This window comes from Sphaerodactylus townsendi, linkage group LG04 (genome assembly GCF_021028975.2).
Source record: "Sphaerodactylus townsendi isolate TG3544 linkage group LG04, MPM_Stown_v2.3, whole genome shotgun sequence".
NCBI classification, from domain to species: Eukaryota; Metazoa; Chordata; class Lepidosauria; order Squamata; family Sphaerodactylidae; genus Sphaerodactylus; species Sphaerodactylus townsendi.
Genome location: NC_059428.1, coordinates 87,618,036 through 87,643,993, shown reverse-complemented (window position 1 = coordinate 87,643,993; position 25,958 = coordinate 87,618,036). Strand labels below are relative to the sequence as shown.

Here is a 25,958-nt window from a genome sequence, read left to right as displayed (position 1 = left end):
ATACCCCAAAACGAACCCTGCATTTTGATGCCCCCCACAAGGTGATGCCCTGGGCAGATGCCCACCTTGCCCAATAGGCATTACGCCCCTGTATAGTAACGTTGTACTTATATGAGAAATTTAGTTAAAGTTTTGCCACAATTTTGTCCTCTGTTGGGGAATATCCAGCCAGTGTGCTAATCTAAAAGGCAGTGTTGGCTTTGGATGTGAAAAATCCTACTCACCATCATGAGATGTGTTAGGGAACTGGCATAATGTAGTCGGTAAACAGAGTAGAATCTGAGGGACCTAGGTTCAAATCTCTGATTAGCTGTGAGTCACTGGATGACTCAATTGTCAGTCTAACCTGCCTCACAGAGTTTATAAATATAAAATTAAGGTTTGGGAAAACTATGTATATTGATTGCCCTGAGCTCCTTAGAGGAAGTTTGGAATAAAATGTAATAGATAACAAATAGCTAACTCACTAGCTTGGATCCCATGATCTATGAGCACAAGGATTAGGGATATTATCTGTTTTTCAGTCCTCTCAAGTTTAATTTGACCCCAATAAAACTGATTCCTGAGGCTGCAGGACAGACTAATATTTATTCAGAAAATGTATGTGTTCCTTCTCCTGAAACCTGCTTGAGGCACCTCACAAGGTAAAAACAGTACAATAATACTGTACTAAGCATGGGAAAATCTCAGAATGAAACTTAGCACTAAAACAAGCAAGGAGCTTGCAAGAGACATAAACACAGCTTTAAAACTGGGTTCAACATAAAATAGCATTTATAAACCATAGAATGGAACCCTTCATTCAAAGACCTGGGTGAAAACAAACGTTTTGGTCAGGAAGACAATAAAAGGGTATTCCTGATGTTTCAGGACCCACATGGACTGAAAACCATGCAAAGAAAGAGGTTGCACTGGAGAGGGGAGAGAGGACAAAACGACCATCTCTTCCCTTTCCCATCAGTGCAGTTCTTCTCATGAAAGAGGCTGAGAGGGTAATTTTGCTGCCTTCCTCCTTCACTTTACATTCCTGACCTCAAATGGCAGCTTTTAATCAACAGGCCTGTTCATAAGTAACAGGGAATGCATGTACAATCTGTGTACAGTGTACACTTTTTTCTTTATATGTACAATTCTCATATTACATTCATCACATGCACAGCTGAACATGTGACTGAAACCATACATATATCTATGTACCAGTTCTCAGTTTCCTTTATGAACGTTCTGGCTCTTTCTTACAAACAGATGTATGCATGTACATGCATGGCGTACGCAGGGGCGTACCGTTGTAAAGCAGCATCCCAGGCAAGCCCCAGGCATCACACCCACTCCCCCATCCCACAATTGTGCCCACCCCACAGCTGTACCCAAGGGCCTCCCCAGTCACTCACCCAACCACCATCCTGTCACAGGAACCTGCAGGGGTGCCCTGGGCCGACCCGCAAGGTCAAAGCCAGGCTATGTGCAACTGGCACCTCCAGTGGAAGATCACAGGTCAAAACCAAAAAGTTTTGAGAACCAAATTTATATGTGCTGCCAGTCCCATTTTCCTTTCTGAAATTATTTCCACTTCACACTGGGCCATGGATAACAAACAGAGACCATCCTATAATGGAGTAATGATTATTGTCATAGCTGGCTCTTATTTAAAGCACTATGAGAAGACATGCATCTGGAAATTAAACTAATGCTCTTCAGCTGTAGCAATAAGAATGCACTATTCTAGTCAAGGAATCAGTATGTCAACAATGGAGGTGCCATTCATCTTGTCTTTTGCTGGAATTAGCAAATCCAGCTGTCAAAATTAATGGGGAGAAGAGTTGTTCGATCATCATTCTGTAAAAATAGGTAAGAAATAAAAGATTGGACACAAAAGGAACTATGGCTGCTGACTACTTGGGCAGACCTGCCAGTATGAAGCTAAGGATGTGTTGGAAAGTGCCATCAAGTCTCAGCAGAACTATGGCAACCCCACAGGATTTTCAAGGCAAGAGACAATCAGACATGGTTTTCTATTGCCTGCCTTTACATAGCAACCCTGGACTTTCTTCAGGGTCACCCATCCATGTAGTAACCAGGGCTGACCCTGCTTAGCTTCTGAGATCTGACAAAATCAGGCTGGCCCAGGCCATCTAGGTTAGGACACCCTTTACTCTAGTTAGGATTGCCAGGTTTTCCCTGGCCACTGGCAGAGAATGTGGGGATAAGGTTGCCAGATCCAGGTTAGGAAACTCCTGGAGATTTGCAGTTGTAGTCTAGGGAGGGCAGGGACCTCAATAGTGTACAATGCCATAAATATCTCCCTCCAAAGGAACTGATCTATGCAGTTTGGAGATCCCTGGGTCCCATCTGAAGACTGGCATCCCTAATTTTAGTGGGGATTAATTCTGGTCTCTGGTCCTTACTTGGAGAAAGAAGAGCTTTAAAAACTTCTTTTGATATGGAAAAGTGTAGGTGGGAAAAATTTCAGTGCATCTCCCTTGCTTGCTAATGTTACACTTTCTACCACCTGCTTTATAGGGATTTGTCAACAGGTGGTTCAGCTTACGTGTTGGCTATCTCACAGGCAACTGGCAAAGAATGAGAGCAGTTATTGAACATTTACCAAATGTTGTGTCTTTTTCCCCTCCCCAACGCTTCAACATGTGCTTTAGAAATGTATTTGTGGTTGCCATGTGTTGTGTTTATAGTCTGGTGCATATTTTGTTAGATTTTTCTTTGATATTCTTGAATTGTATCATTGTAGATAACATATAGGAGACAGATACACTGCTAAAGCAGAAACCAAGTCATGCATACACTACTGCAGTAGCTGTGTCATTTAGACCAATTATGATAAATTATCTGCATGATTCCTCTACTTAGCAAGTGACTGAAACGTGACATTTTTGGATTTTTCTAATATTAGTTTTTCCTTATTGTTTTTCCAGGGTGCAAGCGCTTACATTCTAAATTATTTTCTTTACATTTTGTGGGCTTTATTGTTTGCTTTCCTGGCCGTCTCCCTTGTCAGAGTATTTGCTCCCTATGCCTGCGGTTCTGGAATTCCAGAGGTAAGTTTTTCTTTCTGGCTTGACAACTCGTTGAAAAGGGGGGGGGGGGGAATTCTTGCAACATTTCTGGCCAGTTCATACCAAAGGCTTTTAAACATGGTGTGTGCTAAAAGAAGAAGAGTTGTTAATGGAGCCTTGTATTTTTTAGAAACTTAAGGTTCACATGCTTTTAAAGCAATGTCTGACCTCTTCATAATTCATATTGGTTTCACAAAATCAGCTTCCAATGTGTTGTTCTTCCTGCTTTCCAGATAAAGACCATCTTGAGCGGTTTCATTATTAGAGGTTACCTGGGCAAATGGACCCTGCTAATCAAAACGGTCACTTTGGTTCTGGTAGTATCTTCAGGTCTCAGCCTTGGCAAAGAAGGGCCTCTAGTGCATGTGGCTTGCTGTTGTGGCAACTTTTTCTGCAGCCTCTTCTCAAAATACAGCAAGAATGAAGGCAAGAGAAGAGAGGTAAAGTCAGTTGCATTATTTTCTTTCCTCACCTCATAAAATGTCTACATCCTTACCAGAAACTCTTGACTTCGGTGTCAATATTTCCATGCTAGGTACTTTCAGCAGCTGCCGCCGCCGGAGTCTCTGTGGCCTTTGGAGCACCAATTGGTGGTGTACTTTTTAGCCTAGAGGAGGTAAGAACTGACTATGCTCATAAATACCAGTAATTGCATATTTTTTCTGAAGATATTTTGTACAGGGCCTAGATTATGACTCAGCTGAAAGCCCTGGTATGTCCTATTAAACTTTTTTCATAGAAATATTATACAATACACTCAATAGGAATTCCTGTTTTTGGGACTCTTAACTATTTACAAAATTTTAGTGAAGAGACTTGGATAGTGTAGTGGCAAAGGGTCACTCTGCTGTAGTTCTTTCCCACTGTTTATTAAATTCATTGATTTACACTGTTCAATTCACCTTGGGTCTCAGTGAGAAAGCCAGGCTATAAATAAAATAATAATGTAAAATAAAATGCCACAGGGATCATTAGCCTCTGAAGGAGAAATTACAGTTGAGCATGGCCTTGATTTGAGTCAGGACCAGAAAAGGGGTTTCACTGTTCTACTTCACATGGTTTCATTATTCATAAGAGACTCTTGTGGTTTAATTAGCCTTTTAATGGAAAAGGACGCTTTTTAGTGTCCTTTTTCTTATAATTAACTGCATTAATTTCAGTTTATGAAAGAATGTAGTGGTGGGAAAAATGAAGGACCTGTACTTATCCCAAATCTTGTTATGGTCCCAACCTGAATGGTCTCCACATGGTTCTAACTGAATTTATAAATACACAAGAAAGATATGATCATGAATCGCCTAGTGTCTCCTCTTTTACAACCCTCAGAGTATGCACAAACTGTAAAGTTTCTCAGTTCATATACCCACTCAAGCACAGATTCTCTTAGCATTAGTGCCTATTTCTGGGACTCATGATCCAGGTCACTCTTACAGAGTTATGGATTCCCTGAATAATGTTCTGAATCCTACAGTAAGGATTACTGAAATAATATGCATTTGTTGCTACGGTCATTCTACTGAGCTTATAAATGTAAGGTAGTACTATGCTCTTGTAGTACTATACTCTTAGTGGGCTGGCTATACTATTTTGCTGTTGTGTAGCAATGGACACTTCTTATTTACAGTACAGCTAAACCCATTAGTAGTTTGCAAAGGAATGGTTCATCTTTTGCAATCTAGTTGCAGGAAAAAAATATCTACAGGAATATCTAACTAGTCAGAAACAATACAGTTTATTTTCCATAGCATTATAATCTCTTCTTAGAGTTTGAGCAAAATCATTTAATGGATTTGTAATAATATATCCTTTCTATTGGTATATTCAGAATCTTACCCCTCCCCCCCCCCCAGCCTATTAGACTCTGAATCTGGTAATTTAGCAGAGTGCACAGGAAAGCCCATCCAATTTCCATGTGTGCCAGGAACAAAATTACTCAGAACCCTTTTTGTCTATTCAAGTTATTACACTTCACTTATTGTAGAAACTCAATTTCTGGATAGGATAGAGTAAATATAGTTTTCTAATCTAATTGAGAAGGATTGAGGGAGATACCTGGCTCCTGCCCTTATGAGGTATGTGTGCGACTGGAGGATGGAAGAAAAATGAGGAATGAAGGAAATTTTTCTGAGATGGATTCCACACAGGACACTACAGTGGCTCCCTACCAGCATATATGATGCCAGTGGAGTCCCGGGGCCATTTGCACGCTGAGGTGCGAGCAGCCCCAGAGTCGCTGCGGCCCACGGAGGTGCCTCCATTTTCTTTCCCCATCCTTACCTTCCCTGCAGGTAGGCATGCCCATGCTGCCCTCCAACTCCTGGGGGGGTGTGTGTGTGTGTCAAAGGGCAGTGTGGGCGTGCCTCCCTGTCCCTGCGAAGCTCCACAGGGATTGAAGATAAGTGTGGGGAAAAATGGAGGTGCCGCTTTTTGGCGCCTCCAACCCAGTGCCGTTTGCAGGGCACCGGCTGGGAAACGCTGATTCCCAAAAGCCTCACTCATTGAGTCCTTCATTTACAATAGTTTCTTCATACTTGGCAAGACAGTATCTTTGAAAGACATTGAGATGGACATGGTTTAAATTGCATTGTACCATAATGACCAATAGAAACACTGCAGTTGCCATTAACAGTTTTCATTTTCTCTTAGGTAAGTTATTATTTTCCCCTGAAGACTCTTTGGAGATCATTTTTTGCAGCCCTTGTTGCAGCATTTACCCTGAGATCCATCAACCCATTTGGAAACAGCCGCCTAGTACTTTTTTATGTTGAGTATCACACACCTTGGTATATGGCCGAACTTTTCCCCTTTATTCTACTTGGAGTTTTTGGAGGTCTATGGGGGACACTATTCATCCGTTGCAATATTGAATGGTGCAGAAGACGCAAAACCACAAGACTTGGGAAGTACCCAGTCTTAGAAGTCATTGGAGTAACTGCTATCACTGCTATCATTGCCTATCCCAATCCATACACCCGGAGGAGCACCAGTGAACTCATCTCAGAGCTTTTCAATGACTGTGGGGCTCTAGAGTCTTCGCAACTCTGTGACTACATAAATGATCCTAATATGACTCGACCTGTGGATGATATTCCTGACAGACCAGCTGGTTTTGGAGTATACACAGCCATGTGGCAGCTATCCCTGGCTCTGATCTTTAAAATCATCATTACCATATTTACCTTTGGCATGAAGGTAAGTTGAATGAATTTTGTGTGTCTAATCATTTTGTTGCATATAAGATTCTGATTTAGTAAGCCCCAAAATCAAGAGCACAGTTGTCTTGAAAGGATAATGGAGTTTCTCCCACCAGTTATAGATAGTATGTTTTTACTGTCTCAGGGTGAATCCTGCTGACAGAGGGTGCTCTAGTGCTAGTGGAATGTGGCCTACTGTGTCCTCTGAACCTAGTGTGTTTGAAGATCTCTTGTAAGACATGACAAATAAGTCAATTTAACTGGATTCTGCTGAAATCCTTTCAGCTGTGTGGTGGTGTAGCGAAGCAGTGCGGGCGGGGGGGTAGAGTCCTTAGCCCTACTTCCCACAGTCACGTGGGGGGCGTACATAGGCATTAGTGGAGCACTCTAAAACAAAATGGTACAGCACATGGTATCCCATGTCCCCGGGCACAACCATTCTGGTCATGTGGGGGGTGCAAAATGGACCCCCACATGGCCTTCTCTCCCCCCAAGTCTTTGCCCTCCCTCACCTTGCCCACATCATTGAAGAGGACAACATGGGCGAGGGAAATAGCGTGGATGCTGCTGGAGCTCCAGCCACTGCCGCTTCCCTCCTTTTCGAGCAGGTGGGCTGCTTGGAGGGAAGGAAAATGGCATGGGTGCTGCTGGAGCCCTAGCCGCAGCCACTTCCCTCCTTTCTAAGGGAAGGGAAATGGCACAGGCACTGCTGGAGCTCCAGCAGCGGCCGCTTCCCTCCTTTCCAAGCAGGAGGGCTGCTCAGAGGGAAATGGTGTGGGCGTTGCTGGAGCTCCAGCCATGGCTGCTTCCCTCCTTTCCAAGTAGGTGGGCTACTCGGAGGGAAGGGAAATGGTGTGGGCACTGCTGGAGCTCCAGCTGTGACCACTTCCCTCCTTTCTGAAGGAAGGGAAATGGCACGGGCGCTGCTGGAGCTCCAGCTGCGGCTGCTTCCTTTCTGTCTGAGCCACAGAGGAACAGGCTGCTGGCTTCTCTTTCTCTCACCCGTGGCTTCTCTGGTGCTGCCGGTACAGGACCAGAGAAGCCACGGGTGTGGGGAAGAGAAGCCGTCAGGCTTCTCTTTCCATCCCTTGCATGCGCCGCAGGTGCTGCTGGGCAGAGAAGAGGGGCTGGCTGCTGCACAGCCAGCTTCTCTTCCCTGCCCAGGCAGCAGCCCCGACGCAAGAGAATCCCCCTCTTGCTGGCTCAGGTAAGTGGGGTTTAGGGGGAATGGGTGGGGGAGGGGCGCCACGCCTTGCAGGGGGGCAGGGGAGCACACCATGTTTGAGGGGGCACCTGGAGGAGGTTTTGCTCTGGACGCAATCTGGGCCCCATACGCCTCTGGCACATGGTGGTTGAACTTACAGTACTACTTAGTTCTTGTTGTTGAAAAGGGTATAGTAACGCACAACTTCTTCCTCTTGTAGCCTTTCTGAAATCCTTGAAAGAGAGCTTATGGGATACTGAAAGGAAGTGGAGATGTTGTATTAACTGACCAGTCTTAAATTGCAGCCTAATTAACTTGTCAAACCATTGGCAAAACTACAGTGGAAGGCTTTTAATTGGTTTCTGGAAAACACCCAAATACAGAAAGGTCTTGCCAGAATGTGAAATTGAACAAAACTATACTGAATGCCTAAGCCTACATTTCAGACAACAGATGAAGTCTGCAGTATTTGGGGGGAACTTCTTGATATGACTGAATGGTTTTGGTTGCAGAAATGACTTCTGGAGATTTTTTTTAGGCCAGTCTTTCATGTATCAGCTTGGGTAAGTTTTCAGGGAAGGTGTTAGAGATGCTCTAAGAGACCATGGTCATTTCTGCATGGTCCAAATATCCCTGGTTGAGCAAGGGAAAATCACAGCTTGGTCAAGAAGTTTGCACAGTTCCTGGTCCTAAATCAGGTTTGTCCTGCGATATTTCTTTCATCCCAGGATTTTCAAAAATGGCCAGATTGATGTTCACCACAGGATTCTTTTCAAAAATCCTGTGGTGAACATGCTACCGTGCAAACACCACAGAAGCAGAAACAGTTCATTTTTCCTGCCAGTTTAGGGGCAGGGGAGTATTTTCAGATGCTCACTTCATGGGTTTGTCCTCAAAAACAATACCTCTGTTTCTCTATATCTTCCCCATGGGATTATTTTAAAAAGTCTGTATGCTTTAGGCAAATTGTGGCCTATTCGGGCATATTGGGGCCATATTCAGCCCGACGAGCCGATCTGAATAGAAAGTATTCGGATTGGCTTGTATGGATTTGGCGGCATTCGGGCTTCATTTAAACAATCCTCGAATGCTGCCGCTTCCCCGCTTCCCTTGGCAAGTGCCTGCAAGCCTGAGTCCCTTTAAAAATTCCTGGCTTGCAGGCACTTGCCGGGGGAAAGGGGGGTGGACTCTCTGTCAAACTGAAGAGAGTCCACCCCCCTTCCCCCTTGTAAGAGGGTTTTTCTCTCTTTCTCCCAAGCACTTCTCTCATTTCCATGCCATGCCAGAGTGAGAGAAGCACTTGGGAGAAAGAGAGAGGAAGATGGAAAAGAGAGAGAAACCCCAAGCCCCCCCTCCAACAAGGGAGCCGTGGCGATTCTCTCTTTCCAATCTTTTTCTCCCTTTCTCCCAAGTGCTCCTCTCACTTCTGTGCCATGCCAAAGCGAGAGAAGAACTTGGGAGAAAGAGAGAGGAAGACTCGAAAGGAAGAGAATCGAGAGGGGGAAGTGGAGAATCGAGGGGGGGGGGAGGTAGTCTGTTCTTTTTTTAAACATTGTTTAAAGGAAATTCAGGCAGCTTGAACTCCCTTTAAACAATGTTTGAAGAGAGGAAAAAACCTAAACTATTCACCATCGCCAGAGAATCCCCCCAATACTTAACGTGGGGTGCCTGTCAGGGGTGCATGTTTTAAGCTAGCAGCACCAAAATTGCAGGGCATCATCAGGAGACACCCCTGATGATATCACCCAAGTTTGGCAAAGCTTGGTTCAGGGGGTGCAATTGTATGGGCCCTCAAAGCATTGCCCCCATCTCCTATTAGCTCCCATTGGAAACAATAGATGAACATTCATATACACAGAAGCGAAGTAATTCAGTATTATCTAAATGCAATGAAAATTTCTGAAATTATGAAGGCTTTTTTTAAAATTGGAGAATATGCTGTTAAATATTACTTGTATGTGATATAGTCACATACCTCAGAAACTATAGACTGGATGCTCTATTTTAATGTATTAAAAGTTCATAGGTTATATACCTATTTGCTATATTTAATATTTAAAGTAAGAAGAGTCTGGTTCTACAGTTCAAATTAAGTAAAGGATCATTACTGACCCATGGGATGATGTCACATTCCAACATTTACTAGACAGTTCACATGGCAGGTTATCATTGCCTTCCCAATAATTTACACTTTACTCCCAGAAAGCTGGGTACTCACTTTACCAATTTCTGAAGGATGGAGGGCTGAGTAATCCTTGAGACAGCTACCTGAAACTGATTTCTGTTGGGATTGAACTCAGGCTGTGAGCAGAGCTTTGACTGAAATACTGCAGCTTACTGGGGCTCATAGTACTAGTCCATATTATGACTGGTGCTAAGAATGTGCATTTTAAAGATCATACTTTATTGTTGTTAAGGCAAAAGGTTCATGGTCACAATAAGTTTTGTAGAGAATAATAAAAGTGCTGCATATAAGGTTTCAAGGTCTTTTGCCATGCTAGGAAACCTCTTTCTGACAACTAACACTGCCTGTCACTGATCTGTCAGCTGGGAGTAGAAAAGTAACAAAAAAAATCCACTGTTGGTTTAACATCATGTCACTCTAGGAATCATTGGAAACTCCACCATAGAATTTCCAGCAACTCCTAAAGATGCATGATGTCACTTCCAGGTTTGCCCTGGAAGTGTTCTAACACTATCGCAGTGCTCCCCATGTCCTCCAAATTTCCAGTGGTGGCTGGCAACCCTGTAGACTGCCTCTTCATAGAGACAGTACTGGGAGGGAAGTGAGCACTGAGATCCCACAAAGATCAATACTGGACTAGTGCTATTTAACTTGCTCATACATCATCTTGAACTGGGATTAGCAGCATAGTGGCTAAGTTTGCCAATGACTCAAACTTATTCAGGATGGTAATAACTCAGGCCAACTGTGAAGAGCTCCAGAAGGATCTCTCTAAAGTGGATGAGTGGGCAACAATGTGGTAAATGAAGTGGTAAGTATAAAATGATGCACACTGGAACAAAAAATCCTAACTATAAGTCTACATTGATGGGGTCTAAACTTGCAGAAACTGAGGGGGAAAGAGAACTTGGAGTGATAGTGGATGACTCAATGAAAATGTTAACTTAATGTGCAGCAGTGAAAAGGAAAATTTCATGCTGAGAAAGGGACTGAAAATAAAACTGCGAATATTAAAATATTGTTGTATAGATGGTGTGATTGGAATACTGTGTGCTATTCCGGTTGCCATAACTCTTGTAGTTCTTTTGCTGCTGTTCACAAAGACATTTTTACATATCGCAGCCCTTCAGACAGTTTTCTCCAGATTTTTTTAAAATATTGGCACAGCTATTGTGATTCTGTTACAACAATAAATTGCAACAATGTATTAGTTGCGAGTTTGCATTTAAAAAAAAACCCCAAGTCCTTTTGGTTGCAGAGTTATAAGGTGAAATTTTCAGCCACTTCATTTCCCCTTATAACTCTGGGAGAAAAAGATCTAGATATCTGCTGTATTTAACATGAAATCTGAGAACTTGTACATTGTTGTAACAGATTATTATAACATTACAATACTATAGTGGTATAACTGTGATTGGGTGGTTTTTTTTTTTAAGAAGCTCTAAAAAGTACTTCTGTGTGTGTGGGTGGGATAGCTGCTGCTGGGACTAAGGTAAGGAAAATGGCACCAGTGTGAGATAGATCTCAAAAAATATAGACCTTTCTGTCCACATCGAATCCATAAGCACTTTGACTAGGATCTTTCCAAAAAAGGATTGTATCAAACCAGGTTTGGGAAATATTGCCACAAGTCTGAGGGAGACACCAAAACAGGACAAATAGAGTACATTTAGATGTTTCCCAGAATACACTGCAATAAGAAAGCCATGGCACAACAAAACATCTGTGTGAAAACAGCCATAGTCTATTTTGGCCCCTTCCGCACATGCAGATTAATGCACTTTCAATCCACTTTCACAATAGTTTGCAAGTGGAATTTGCTATCCCGCCCAGCTGCAAAGTGGATTGAAAGTGGATTGAAAGTGCATTATTCTGCATGTGCGGAAGGGGCCTTTGTCTGCCTTTTTGGTGAAATAGATTTAAGGAGGTTTTACATGATCTGAGGATGCAGGGAAACAGGAAATGCAGCTGAATTTTGTACTCTTTTGTTGCACTTCTGGTATAAAGAGAGAACAAATATATCTCCTTGAGGATGACATATGATCCTCAGGTAATCAGAACATAGAAGATATCTCAGGTTTTTTCCGTATATTACTTTGGAACTATAAAAAGACAATGCGTAACTCAAATTGCCCCTCTATTAATTGATTTGGCCTCTATCTCCTTAGAACTAATGAACAGAACTAATGAACATTTTTGTACAGTCCAAGGAGTCACTTCATTTCTTCAGTTCTGATTTGTTTTTAAAATGCTAGGCTGGTAAAATACTAGGCTGTTAAAAGTCTGATGTGAAATTAATTCACCCCAGTTAGTAAGTCTTGTACCTCTCAGAGAGGGCTTCATTTTACAATATTCAAAATATATTTTGCCAAGTGGGAGGGACCAAGTGGAACTGACTGATGTTTTCATTTTACTTTCTTCCTATTTATTGCATTACTGGACTGGTGACTTGATTGTACCCCAGGCAAAAAAGGCAGTAAATCACAAAGCCTCTTGACAAGCCAGGATACAGGAATGAACTGCCTGATTTCACCTTGTTAATGGTTTTATGCTGCCTCTGACAAGTAATTCAAATCCCATCTAAATTATACAGAGAGGATTTAGTCATAAAGTTGTGAAGTGTCCTCTATTACATGGGCTCATTTTTAGATGTTTTAAAAATGATTTAATAGTCTTGCTATCTGTAATACATATATCATGATCAGAATCTAAGAAAAAGGTGGAGGGATATGCTTATTTTGGATGTTACAAAATAATAAATTTTGATTAGTAGCTACAAAGAAACCTGGAGTAAACCCGTAAGTAAATTAGTAGCTACAAAGAAACCTGGAGTAAACCCATAACTAAAATTGTACTACAGTAAAAGACTTTTATGAAAATCTTAACTTTTGTATATTCAGGAAATTGTAACAATTAAATCTTCACTGCATGTCACAAAAGAACAAGGGGAGAAAACTGAAGCTTGAAAGATAATTGTGGCATCAACTTTTACATGCAGCGATGGAACTGTAGGGCTATTAGGATGCTGTGGAAGGAATCATAATCATTTATGATGAGGAAAAGCATCAAAAATGATTTCCTTTGTCCTTCTGATAAAGTTTTGTGTGAGAATTTGAGCCCTTATGGTTGTGAATGTATAGTTAATTAACCACATCCTGAGGAAACATTTTCAAACCAATGGATAAAGTAAAATTTGACTGGCTAGGGACACATTCAAAACAAATTTTTACTATAGAAAAATTACATGAAAAAATAAGCAGTAACTTTTCCCCTTGTAATAAATAGTCATAAATTATAATCCTTTGGCAGTCTTAAAAGACCATAATGTAAGATACCTGTACATTTCCCATAGTTAGGAAACTAACCAAAGTCAATTATGCTTATGAATCTAGCAGATCATTCAAATTTGAGTTCAGAATTGGAAAAATGTGGTTGTAACATAGCTTGATGGTGAGTAATGAAAGGCATGGTGTGGTGGGCAGCAGCTGGAAGATAGAGATATGTGTAGCAGCCTGTGTATTTTCAATACTGTACACGACATAATCCACTGTTATGCCACATTTACTCCATTCTTTGAACAGTGACTCAGTTCTGAAGGATTTACATCTGCCATTTTTACGAATACTATATCTGATTGAAATGAATAGATTGACAAGACCAGATTGTACCCAGAAATAGTCTGTTACCAGAGAACCCCAAGGACGATAACAACTAAACACCAATGTCAATTGCAGCTTCTATTTCTGTCCAGTGCAATGATTTAGATCCGGTGAACCAACAGGATTGCTTGCAGTCCAATATCTTCCCATGCCCCCTTGAGCCCTTTCCACCCCCAGTGGGTTATCTAGCAGAGAAACAAACCCATGGACTAGACCTTGCAACCTACTCAGATGCAGACTGTGTGCCTCATCTACTCCTTAAGAAATCTGATAATCTTTCCAAGATCCAGAATATCTTTTAGCCATTATAAAAACGGGGTGGGGGGAATCTTGTGGTATTTTATGGGCTAATCTTATTCTAGAATAAGCTTTGAAGGTCAAACACGTACTTCATCAACTGTATGTGACAGTCTAGAATGTAATCCATAAATTTTACAGTAAAATTAAAAGTGGTAGTCTTGTACCACAAATCTCCTGCTTATTTTACTGCAACAGACAAATGTACTGCCATTCTAGAATTATTAGTCATTCCAAGTGTTTATCACATCAGAAAACTAGACAGATTATGTTCTCACCAATTTGTTGTGAATTGTGTTATACTTTTTGATTAATTCAAATTTTACACAATTAGATTACATCCACATACTACCTGCTTTTCATAGCGCTTCGGTCCTGCTGTTGGCAAACTTTTTTCTCATCGTACATACCAAGAGAGGACCGATCCCATTAATCTAATAATGATTCTAGCTCCTGAAAGCTTATGCAAGAATAAATACTTCAGTGCTGTTCTGTTCATTTCTCTCTTTGTAAAGTGACCTGAACCAGGGGCTGGGGGACAGTTAGGTATAGTTCTGAAGGAATTGCCAGATGCATCTGAAACTGAGTTCTCAGAAGTACATGTAAGTCTTTGCCTGCTTTACATGGATCATTATACAGTGAAAAACAGTAATAAGCAGTAATGTTTCAGATAATCAAATGATTCCACAGTTGTCAAATTTAAATGAAAATCTGACTTTACCATCATATGCCTAAGTCCCCCATGTGACATTTTTTTCTTTTTTCTTTTTCTTTTTTTCTTTGAGATCCCTTCAGGCCTCTTTATACCGAGTATGGCTGTAGGAGCTATAGCTGGTAGAATAGTTGGAATTGGAGTGGAGCAGTTGGCTTACCATCACCATGACTGGATCATCTTCAGAAACTGGTGTAGACCAGGAGCTGACTGCGTTACCCCAGGACTTTATGCCATGGTGGGAGCTGCAGCCTGTTTAGGTACAATGTATAATATTAATCATTGTTGCATGTTGTACGACAGGGGTCCCCAAGATGGTGCCCATGGACACAATGGCAGGTGATCACCAAGTATTTTTAGAAAGTAGGCAGACCAGATGGGGCTTTTGCACAGTGAGGCTTTTGATTGGGCATTGGAAATTTGATTGGCTGTTCGGATTTTTTAAAAATGTTGCTTTAGCAGCAGCTGTTACCACAACTCAAGACTCTTCACTGTGTGACTGGAGGTAAGCTGCAGCAGGCATTTTGGGGTGGGATTCACCTCCTGCGACAGTCATTTTGTGATGGTCATTTTGTGGCTGTTCCCACCAAGCTGTGTTAGAATACCAAAGATTCCTTCAGGCTCAAAAATGTTGAAGAACCTTGTTCAGAGGCGTATCTAGGAAAAATGGAGCCCAGAGACAAAATCTGAATTTTCCACCTCCCCACCCCACCCCCCAGCAAGCACCCAGCTCTACCGCCTGGTTAGCCCATGTCCCCATAGGCAGTATGTTCCTGACCCTGTTGTATGATATGCAGGTACAACTCACTGATAGTTTTTGAATTATTTGTTGATACTAACTCTAGGTTCACATGTTAATTTATGAAATGGTGTTAACTATTAATTTTATGTTGTCAGTTTTGTTGAGAGTACATAAAGGATTTGAACGTGCTTTAAAGAGAGAAACATGCAATCAGTAAATTGAGGCCCTCAATCAAATTTAGACTTTGCATCTACCTACAAATCACATACTGACATTTTTCTTCCCATTCTACCTGACTAGTGTTGTGTTGGTACCTAATTTTCATATGTGGTATTCACAGGCCATTTATTCCCAAATCACAATTCTCCAATGTGTTATGGAACAAATGAATACCATCAACTGTTAGAATTTTGAAGTAACAGAGGCTAACTATGTATGTGCCTGTATTTTGCCCAAACTGTAATGTCTAAACATTTTGAGTTCTTGGCTAATGTCTACCTTTAGACTCTTTCTTTTTTTAAACACTTGGGATATGTCTACAGAGATCAAGGATGTATTTTGAATGCCTTATGCAATAAGGCCTTATTATCCTATGCACCCACACCAATGCTACATTGATCCAATGGGAGTGGCTTTTATTAGAAATTATTGCTAAGTCTCATCATAATCGATACTGAACTGAATAAGATGAAATTGTGGTCTTCTGGGAATGCCAGTAAGCATCTCAAAGATGGTAAAGTGTTACGCAGCTAACTGAAAGATCCCTCTATCTCTCTCTCTGTCTTCAGGTGGAGTTACGAGAATGACAGTCTCTCTTGTGGTGATCATGTTTGAGTTGACAGGAGGCCTGGAGTACATTGTTCCTCTGATGGCAGCTGCAGTAACAAGCAAATGGGTAGCTGATGCCTTTGGGAAAGAAGGGATCTATGAGGCACACATTCACTTGAATGGCTATCCCTTTCTGGATGTGAAGGATGAATTTACTCACAGAACACTGGCCACAGATGTTATGAGACCTAGGCGTGGAGAGCCTCCTCTCTCTGTCCTGTCACAAGACAGCATGACGGTGGAAGATGTGGAGACATTAATCAAAGAGACTGACTACAATGGCTTTCCAGTGGTGGTTTCTAAAGACTCAGAGCGTCTCATTGGCTTTGCACAGAGACGGGAGTTAATTCTTGCAATCAGTGAGTGACAGCTCCGTATAGTATATGCATTTGAAACTGTGACTGCTTATTGGACCTTTTGTCAAGAACAGCAGATACAAAGTAAATTGTATCTGAATCAGGATCAAGAATTTACAGGAAAAATCTTTAGCCTATGGTCATTTCAAATCTCTCTCATATTGAGTCTTTAGAGTATGATTGATGCTTTCATGAATAACAGTACAGCATGTGTTTTCTGACGATATTTGTTTTTGTAGGAAAAGCATCTGAGAAGGAAGTAAACATTTTCAGTTTATGTATTCTTTCATTATATCATCTTTTTCTTCATTATGTGCAGATGTAGTTCAAATTAAATCACGCATTTCAACTAGATTAATATGAACTGTGGGAAGTGTAGACAAAGGCAAATATAGGCATCATGGAGTTGGAAAACAGGGCACATTGATCATAAGCCAACAGGACAGAAGGTAATAGTCCTGTAAATTGCAATAGAATAAGATGTGAACTCAAAAATTGCTGCAGCCTAGGCTTGGCTTTCACAGTTTTAATTTCACCGATGTTGCAAGAGAGAGATTCAGGAAAACACATGATAGAGCTGTGTTGGAAAGCACTGGTTTTGGGTCGGGACAGTTGAGAGACAGGTTAATTCTCTATGATGGGTGGAAATGAGCTTCACAAATGAACAGAAGATCAGTTACAACCTAAAGCTAATTTTGCACAGTAAAAATGCCCCATGCTATATCAGGAAGTGCTGCCGCTGCAGTGCTTTTTACCCTGCTGTTGACTTTGTACTGCTCCCCAGCTCTACTCCACTTGTACTGCGAGATCTTCGGCAATGTCTTCCAGAGGCGTTCCTCCCATTGGGCAAAGTGGGCAGTTGCCCTGGGCGCAGCCTTGTGGGGGGGCGTAGGTTCGTTTGTGGGATTTTTTGTATTTTCAGTGTTTTTTCCATTTCTGGCCTGCAGGGGGCGCAGTTTTTAGGCTAGCAGCACCAAATTTCAGGGATTCTTCAGAAGACACTCCTGATGATATCACCCAGGTTTGGTGAGGTTTGGTTCAGGGAGTCCAGTTATGGACTCCCAAAGGGAGTGCCCCCATCCTCCATTGTTTCCAATGGGAGCTAATAGGAGATGAGGGCTACACCTTTGAGGGTCCATAACGTTGGACCCCCTGAACCAAACTTCACCAAACCTGGGTGGTATCATCAGTAGGGTCTCACCAAGATACTCTGAAATTTTGGTGCTGCTATCTTAATAATTGCACCCCTGACAGCAGGCACCCCCTAAATTTTCCCAGATTCTCCTTTTAAATCCACCCTCTTCCTGCCAATGCTTGTTTTCTTTCTTTCTTTTATTCTCTCAATGCCTAATAAAGCTTATTATTATTATTATTATTATTATTATTAAATCCATCCCCTTCAGCATAGATTTAAAGGGAGAATCTGAGGTCCCTGGTTTAAACATTGAAAGTGATGCTGTTTCAGGGTGGGGGAGAATCCACCCCAAAAAGAGCATCACTTTCAATGTCGTTTAAACTGGGGACCCCAGATTCTCCCTTTAAGGTGGATTTAAAAGGAGAATCTGGGCTCCCTAGTTTAAACACCATTGAAAATAATGCTGTTTGGGGGTGGATTCCCAGCATCACTTGTTTAAACTAGGGAGCCCAGATTCTCCTTTTAAATCCACCTTAAAGGGAGAATCTGGGGTCCCCTGTTTAAATAACATTGAAAGTGATGCTGTTTTCCCCAATTGGGGGGATTGGATACAACACCATAAAATGTTTTCATAGCAGTAATAAAACATTTCGAAAGCATGTTCAGATTTGAGAGTTGGGGCATGTTCTATAATGTGATGGTGACTTTGAAACAACCTGGTGGAAAAAATCATTGTTTGGTTACCGTGGGAGAGGTTGGCCACCCATGGGGGGGCATCAAACTCAGGTTTTGCCCAGGGCTCCAGTTTGCCTAGGTACACCCCTGATGTCTTCTATGCATGCATGGACAACTTCTGTTCCTGCATTGTGATTGGTTGAATCTCCCCCCCAATCCCCCCACTCACTTTCCCCAATTTAGTTTTAAATGACTACCCAAAACAGACGCTGGAAATCAGCGCCCTTGCTCCCCCCCAGTCTACAATTCCTGTGAGGAAATTGCGGTACTCTAAATCCACCCCTTCCATCTAAGCTCCTTACATGTGCAAGGGAATCGCTGCCCTCCTGTTCGCAGCACCTTCACACGACATTTTCTTGCGAGGTTTCTTAAGTTTTTTGCAAGGCTTCTCTCTCCGTGTTTTTTATTACACCAAAAGGGGGGAAGGCACCCGTTCATTAGAGGGGCGGGCCAGAGCAGTGAGGCAGGAAAAATGGCCTTGTTCTGCTGCTGAGGAGTTTTCAGTAGAAGCCACTGGAGCAACAGAGGGCATTCGAAAAGGTCCTCAACCTCTGGAAAGTCCCGGAGCAAAGCCACTGCTGTGGGGCAGCTCCGGGGCAACAGCGTGGCAGACACGCTGCAGCGCTGGAAGCTGTTCAAAACTCTCCATTCCGCCAGTTCATTCCCCATGCCAACAATGGGGCATTTTTAGCATGCAAAATCAGCCTAAGTGAATTTTTAAAAAGGCAACTAAGAGTTAGCTAGGATTTGTTTTGAACACAAGGTATTTTTAGATGATCAACGGTCTTGAACTTTCAGCATGTACTCTGAACTCAGAAGAAAAATCAAGGGAGGTGCAAAGGGCATCAGCCTCTTTTGGTGCATCCTTCAACAATCCTTGTTCTGAAGCTTCTAGGCACAGTTATTAGACTGAGAAGTTCACAGTAATAGCTTTAATATTAGTTTCAGGATACGGCTTATTTGAGTGAACTGTTCAGAAGCCAAATAAGCTTCTGTAAATGAACTCATTTTGTTGAACCCTGAGGAACTCTGGCATTTTATTATAAGCACAACTGTTTCACAGTCAATGCCTAACAAGTCACACTGTAGATAAAGGTGAGAACAGACAACTTCTCTGTGAACAGCAGATTAGTTTCTGCATGGATTTTAGGATTATTTCTGTGCTTAAATACTTTCCCACTGTGTCTTGGATCCTACACTCTGCTTCCATTTCTACATCTTGGTCCTTGACTGCACAGACAGAATGCCATTATGGAGCACATTCCTCCAGTGCTAGGTGCTTTCTATTCATGCAAGATGTTATAGTATGTCTGGAAAGCATCTAAGACTGCACAGCAAAAGCAGAAGGATCAAGTCCAAGTATTATTTGCTGCTTGCTAGATATTGTTGAAGTCATGACCTATAAGTAAAGATTACCTGTTTATGTGAGAAAATCTAGAATGACTGTAAATGCCTGGTCCAGAATTTGTCCAATGTTTATTAAATTCATAAGCTGGGAGGGTCAGGCATGGGAACTACTACCCTGGTCCAAGGTCAGTTTCAGTTCATGATGTAAGGAAAATTCCTTTCTCCTCAGAAATACATATCACGTTGATTATTCAACTATCATCCATAAATGGTTCCATTAAAAAGTGTTGGGTTTGAGTGTAGGGTTGCCAAGCCACAGGCTAGCGGGAGAGGCTACATTACTTCCAGTAAAAAGAAAAGGAAGTGACAAAGAGTAGCTCTAGAAACTATTTGTAGTTCAAATATTCTTTGAGTGCTGGCACCTCCAACAACCTATTCTCACCTCTTTTCTACCAATTTCTGATTGAAAAGGCTATTTTTTGTTGAAAAATAATGAATCGTCCAAATTACAGTGCAATCCTAGGGGAGGGGATATCTACATCTGCCCTTTGTCAGTTCTGGCAAAAAAAATTGATATGGATTTTTAATCAGTTAACGTTTATTATGATCAAAAGATCAGTCAATCTCAGCTTAATGGTTTTGAAAAATTTCTATCCTTCCGCCCCTTGGAGTGTTGGCAGGAAATTGGATCTGGGGACAGGATATCCTCTACCCCCTCCTTCCAATAAGGGCTTGGATAAGATAAACATTTTAGCTGTGTTAGTTAACATTGATGGTTTTATTCACACATGCAAGTGAACAGTTGATACTACAGTGAATTATCAGTGAGTTATGAGTATAAGAATTATTGTCTTGTAACTTTGTATTGGAATCTCTGTGAAATTCTGGTTCTTTCTCTAATCTTATCACTGTAAAGAAACACCAGAATTATAACCTTTTCTCATTTCAGTTCTTGTGTGCATTTTGTCTTAATTCCTTGTCAATCAGAGAATGCAAGGCAGCGCCAGGATGGAGTAGTCAGCAATTCCATTGTGTACTTCACCGAAGACCCCCCCGAACTTCCTGCAAATAGCCCACATCCATTGAAGCTCCGTCGCATTCTTAATCTGAGTCCCTTCACTGTCACAGACCACACACCAATGGAAACAGTGGTAGACATCTTCCGAAAACTTGGTCTCCGACAGTGTCTTGTCACTCGCAGTGGGTATGTATGCATATATACATATGGGCAGAATATGGGCTTATAATTAGAATGGTGACATGACAGAAGAGGCTGGTAGTGTGTGCTCATTTGATGAGTTGGGTTCTCATAGTTTGTCCAAGTATTTCTTGGACACTTCCAACAACCTATTCCCACCTATTTCTACCAATTTCTGATTGAAAATACTATTTTTTGTTGAAAACTAATGAATTGTCCAAGTCAGAGTGCAAACCTAGGGGAGGGGAGAAATAGCCACAACACCATCTAAGAGACTTGGGCGGATTCTGCGTGGGTCAAAAACAGTGTGAAAATGGCGTAAACCATATTACACTATTTTCACACCACTGTTTTTGGCCCATGCGGAATCCACTATACTGTGCTGTGACCAGCTAGCCAAAAGTGATGCTCTCCCTGATCTCTGTGAAATCCCCTCATTCAATTCAATGGGCTGCCTGTACTTTTTTGCAAGTGTAGGTTGGCACCAGAAAATAGGCATTCCCAGACTGAAAGGCTCAGGAAGATGACTAATGCCAGCTCAATCCCCAGGAATGTCTCCTTCTAGCTCCTGTGTCCGAAGAGCTCTGGTGCTGCAGCTGCATTGGCACTTCAGCATCATGCTGCCTTTCAGCTCCATAGCACCGGCGTAAGTGCTCCTGTGCCAACTGGTGTAAAAGGCATTTATGCTAGCAGAGGGGTCATGCTGGCTCCTCAGAAGTTTTGGCACTTTGGATTGCACTGTCAATCTTCAGACTAGAAAGTTAAAAAAAGCAAATCTCAAGTGTTTTAATTTTTGCACTGGGGCAATGGGAGTAGAACTTTTAAGGTATAGGTAAGACTTCAAATACGCTCATGAACACACATGAAGCTGCCTTGAATTCGATCACTGGTTCATTAAGATCAGTATTGTTTACTCAGACTGGCAGCAGCTTTCCAGGGTCTAGGGATAGGTCTTTCACATCACCAACTGCATGGTCCTTTAAACTGGATGCTGGGAATTGAACCTGGGATGCTGGGAATTGAACCTGGGATCTTCTACATTCAAAACAGCAGTTCTCCCATGGAGCCACAACCCTTCCTCCTTTCTTTTTTAAGCTGTTGGCAGAGGCTCTTGGGGACATTTGGGGTCACATGTCCCTGGGCTCACGCCAACTGGTCAGGTGGGGGGCAGAGAATCACTCCCCACACCCCTCTCCTCAGCCCCTCCCCACCAGCCAGTGGAGCCTCTGCTGGCCAAAGGAGCAGCCTGACTGTGCTGCCGCTGGGCACCCATTGGACCAGGATGCTAGAGGGATGGCCCGTGGCAGGCTCCTGCCGGCTAAGGTAAGTGGGGCATGGGGGGACGTGTGTGTGTGGAGTGGCCGGAGCTGATGTTGCCCAGGGCGCCAATCCCCACCCCACCCCAACACCTCTGGCTGTTGGTCTCAAGGTTAGGACAGATTTGTGTGAAAATGTAGCTGACATTTTTCCCCCTTCTGATGCATTCCTCATCATGCAGACAGGCATTAAATAGGCTTACGTGTGATAATGTGCCTCAAGATATAAAGCTTGATTCAGCCAAGTTCTTTTCTTTTCCACTGATTTAAATGTGATAGGTTTAAATGCATATTTTGATCTTTTTCATTGAAATACTTGAGAATGATATTCTTAATTTTGGCTAACGTGCCCATTGTGCGGCAAAATGTGTGTCTTGGTGTAGTAGTGGGATGTGCAATCAGAAAGAAATTAATCCAGTTTTACATGAATTAATCTAGTTTTAAAAAGAGCAAGAAGGAGAGGCAGGTTAGAATACAGAGAAAGCAATAATGTATACAACTGGGTTGGATATTATGACTTTCTACTAGTGGTGGAACTTTCCCTCAGCATAAAGCAGTGATGGCGAACCTTTTCGAGGCCGAGTGCCCAAATTGCAACCCAAAACCCACTTCTTTATCGCAAAGTGCCAACACGGCAATTTAACCTGAATACTGAGGTTTTAGTTTAGAAAAAACAGTTGACTCTGAGGCATGCATTACATAGGAATAAGCTGGGTGGTAGTCGGTGGCTTTGCTTTGAAGCAACCATGCAACTCTTCCAATGGATGAATCACGACCCAAGGAGGGTTTACTCAGAAGCAAGCCCCATTGCCAGCAGCTGAGCTTACTCCCAGGTAAAAGATCGCACTTTAGTTCTTTGCATGAAAATCAGTGGGGTTTAACAGTGCTTAACAGGGTTACCTACATTGCTTCCCCAAAACTAGGTCTTAGGTTTAATGCTAATAATTGAGCCCAGCTGCCTAGGCTAGCCTAGATGTGTGTGTGTGTGGGGGGGGGACTGCGCGTGCCCACAGAGAGGACTCTGAGTGCCACCTCTGGCACCCGTGCCATAGGTTCACCATCACTGGCATAAAGGAACTTTCCTTCAGAAGTCTTGACCAGGCAGAACAGGTGTGTTCTGCTTGGAAGCTAAACTGCTAGTGGTATAGAGCCATAGGATCCAACTTTTTTTCTAAAAGTGGAGGAAAGGCCAGTGCTAAATGAAATATGATCATATAATACATATTTTTATAAAAATATTTATTGTATATAGTTTAATATCGTGAAGGAAAATATGATTATTATTTAATATTATGAAGGAAAAATAAGGATTGCGTATTAAAACTAGATCTATTAAATAAAACAGACTGACTGCAATTTGAGATGCCAGGTCCCCTCAGCCACTGTCAGGGGATAGGGGTTAGGGCTGCCAGGTCCAGGTTGGCAAACTTTTGGAGATTTGGGGATGAAACCTGGAGAGGACAGGGACATCATGGGGTACAATGTAATAGAATAGAATAGCACCCATTTTCTCCAGGAGAACAGATCTTCGTAGTCTGGAGATGAGTTCTGAGAGATCCAGGGCCCCACATGGATTCTGCCATCCCCAGTTGCAATTGAACGGTAGTCCATATACTATAGTCCTCCTAGTCCTAATGGGGTAGAGCAGTGGGCAGGTGTGTTGTGTTTCAATAGGCATAGCTTATTTTGTTGTTGATATTTAGAAATTTGTCCTAATAGGGAGACTGTAGTAGTCAGTTGCTGGCCTGACTAGATCCATTGATCCTAAAAAGAGCAGAGTAGGAGAAAGATGGCAAAAGAAGGAGAATATGAGTTACAAGAAGGACTGAAGAATAAAACTTTGTGTTAAGAATCCTGCATTGTGTGATTTCCTTGCCTGCACTAAGCTACACAACATGGTATTTTTTTCCATTGAGGAACTGGAAGTTGGATTCTTAGCACATAAACCTAACGCAGCAAGTTTCAGTGGACGCAGTCTTGTTTCCCACAGCTGCTCTGAGGATCTGGGACCCTCACTCATGGTTTCAGTAGGGGTCCCCCAAAGGAGCCACGTGGCATAGTGGTTAAGTGCTTGCACTGCCACTCACACGGTCAGGAGTTCGAGCCCCCTGTGGGTCAGATATCCTGGCAGCTGGCTCATGGTCAACTCAGCCAGCCAGCCATTCCTTGGTCGGTAAATGAGTACCTAGCACATAGCTAGGGGGTAAAGAATAGCCAGGGAAAACAATGGCAAACAACCCCACAAAAATGGCTTGCCTATGAAATCACTGCTTGCAGTGGTACCCCAGGTTCGGACACGCCTGAAGGGGAAACTTTATCTTTTTACCCCCAAAACAGGCTATATTTGGCAAGTATTAATGAGCACAAAAGACTTCTCAGCAAATATTCATAGACTCAGATTACACTATCAGTGGAGATGGTGGAATGGGATGAGAAAGGTTTGCTTGATTATTTATTTTGTAACATATACATTATTCTCATGTAAACTATACATTACTATGGGGAGGGGGCAGCATAAGATCATTAAGCCCTAACATTACCTAACTGCAGTGATAGTTTGGAGGTCAATGCCCACAGATTCTTTGAAGTACATGACAGGAAGTATTGCTTCCTTCTCCATCATGGAAAGAATTGTGCTGGAACATTTGAACTGGGACTGACAAATCACTACAGTCTTTGAAATGTTTTCTCCTTAAAGCTCATGACTGTGCATGCACATCCTTGTTCTTTATCATTTTGGCAGCAGCGTTCACTACACACATAATTAAACTGAAGGGAAAGTGGTTGCCAAATATGTGTTCATTTTAATCTAGTAGAGAAGCTGGTAGTTTGCAGCTAGGGAGAAGTGCCAACATTGTTAGCAAATGTTTTGCTTTTGTTTTGAGCTTCTAGCCAGATTTAAACGTGTCTAAAAGTGTTTATGAAAACCTTGAAGTTAATGACTCATGAAGAGAATAATTACACTAAGATTTATTTATTTTTCTGACATAAAAAGTGCCTATGACTTGGGAGTGTGCAAGATGGTAAAGAATTCAGTATAAGAGTCAGAAGCCAACCCAAGTGAAACTGTGACCTTGTGAGGAACGCAGACTATATCCCTCAGTAGCTCAAATGAAATTCTTAACAGTCTGAAGCTACAGTGGAAGCCAGGTTTCCATGATGTTCCATGTTATGAAGGACGTTTTCAAGCTTGGGTGCTTTGGGTGCTCATTTCACAGTTAACTGGATGATATTAAATAGGAAATGATGCTTAAATTCAACAGTGTGTACTTTTCTCACATTAAGGACACTTTCTGGCGATTCATCACCCTATGCCAGATTCTTTCTCTTTATTAAATCAGAGATGAAGCCAGAAACTAGTTGGAAATAATTGTTATACATATATATAGAAACTGCACTATTAATTCTCAGTTCAGTTCAGTTACCTTTATTAGGCATGTTAAATTAGGGTTCATAAAAATGCATGTTGAACATAACATACAGAATGATTAATTGTTGGGTGCAATTAAGGCTAAAAACAACCAGAACCAAGCAATTCTCAATTCATTTGCTCTAGAATGTGTTTAGTTTGAAACCCCATTCTAGCATATCTTCTGAATATCTCAAAATTCAGCTTAAGGATAACAACCAAGCATCAATATTTGGAAAAATAATTTGACTCAAATGAGTTCTAGTAAATTAAAAATACATTATAACTCTATTGTGTTACTCAGACATTGTATATTTAATTAGACCACTGTATCTATGGCTTGTTCCGCACAACACAAATAAAACATCTTGAGAACATTAAAAGAAGCACTGGGGGAGAAGTTTTGCACATCTTCCACCCCAACATTTTCAGAATGTTGTATTTCAACACCAAATAAAATGGTTTTATTTTGAAAAAGCTAAACTAGTATTCTTTTCTCTCCAAAGATGTGTCCAAGACATTTCCTGCTTACTGTGCAGAAAGCAGGAAACTTTTTATTTTTCCCACTCA

At 41.9% G+C, this 25,958-nt stretch overlaps 1 protein-coding gene across 1 annotated transcript in view; it reads left to right on the top strand.

Annotated features, from left to right (window-relative positions):
* CLCN4 (chloride voltage-gated channel 4) overlaps positions 1-25,958 on the top strand; it is a 52,882-nt gene that overhangs the window by 16,587 nt on the left and 10,337 nt on the right. The window contains exons 5-11 of the mRNA XM_048493371.1: positions 2,931-3,053; positions 3,305-3,511; positions 3,607-3,687; positions 5,718-6,263; positions 14,396-14,582; positions 15,853-16,251; positions 20,453-20,669. Of these exons, the coding sequence (XP_048349328.1) occupies positions 2,931-3,053; positions 3,305-3,511; positions 3,607-3,687; positions 5,718-6,263; positions 14,396-14,582; positions 15,853-16,251; positions 20,453-20,669 (1,760 nt within the window). The remainder of the gene's footprint in view (positions 1-2,930; positions 3,054-3,304; positions 3,512-3,606; positions 3,688-5,717; positions 6,264-14,395; positions 14,583-15,852; positions 16,252-20,452; positions 20,670-25,958) is intronic.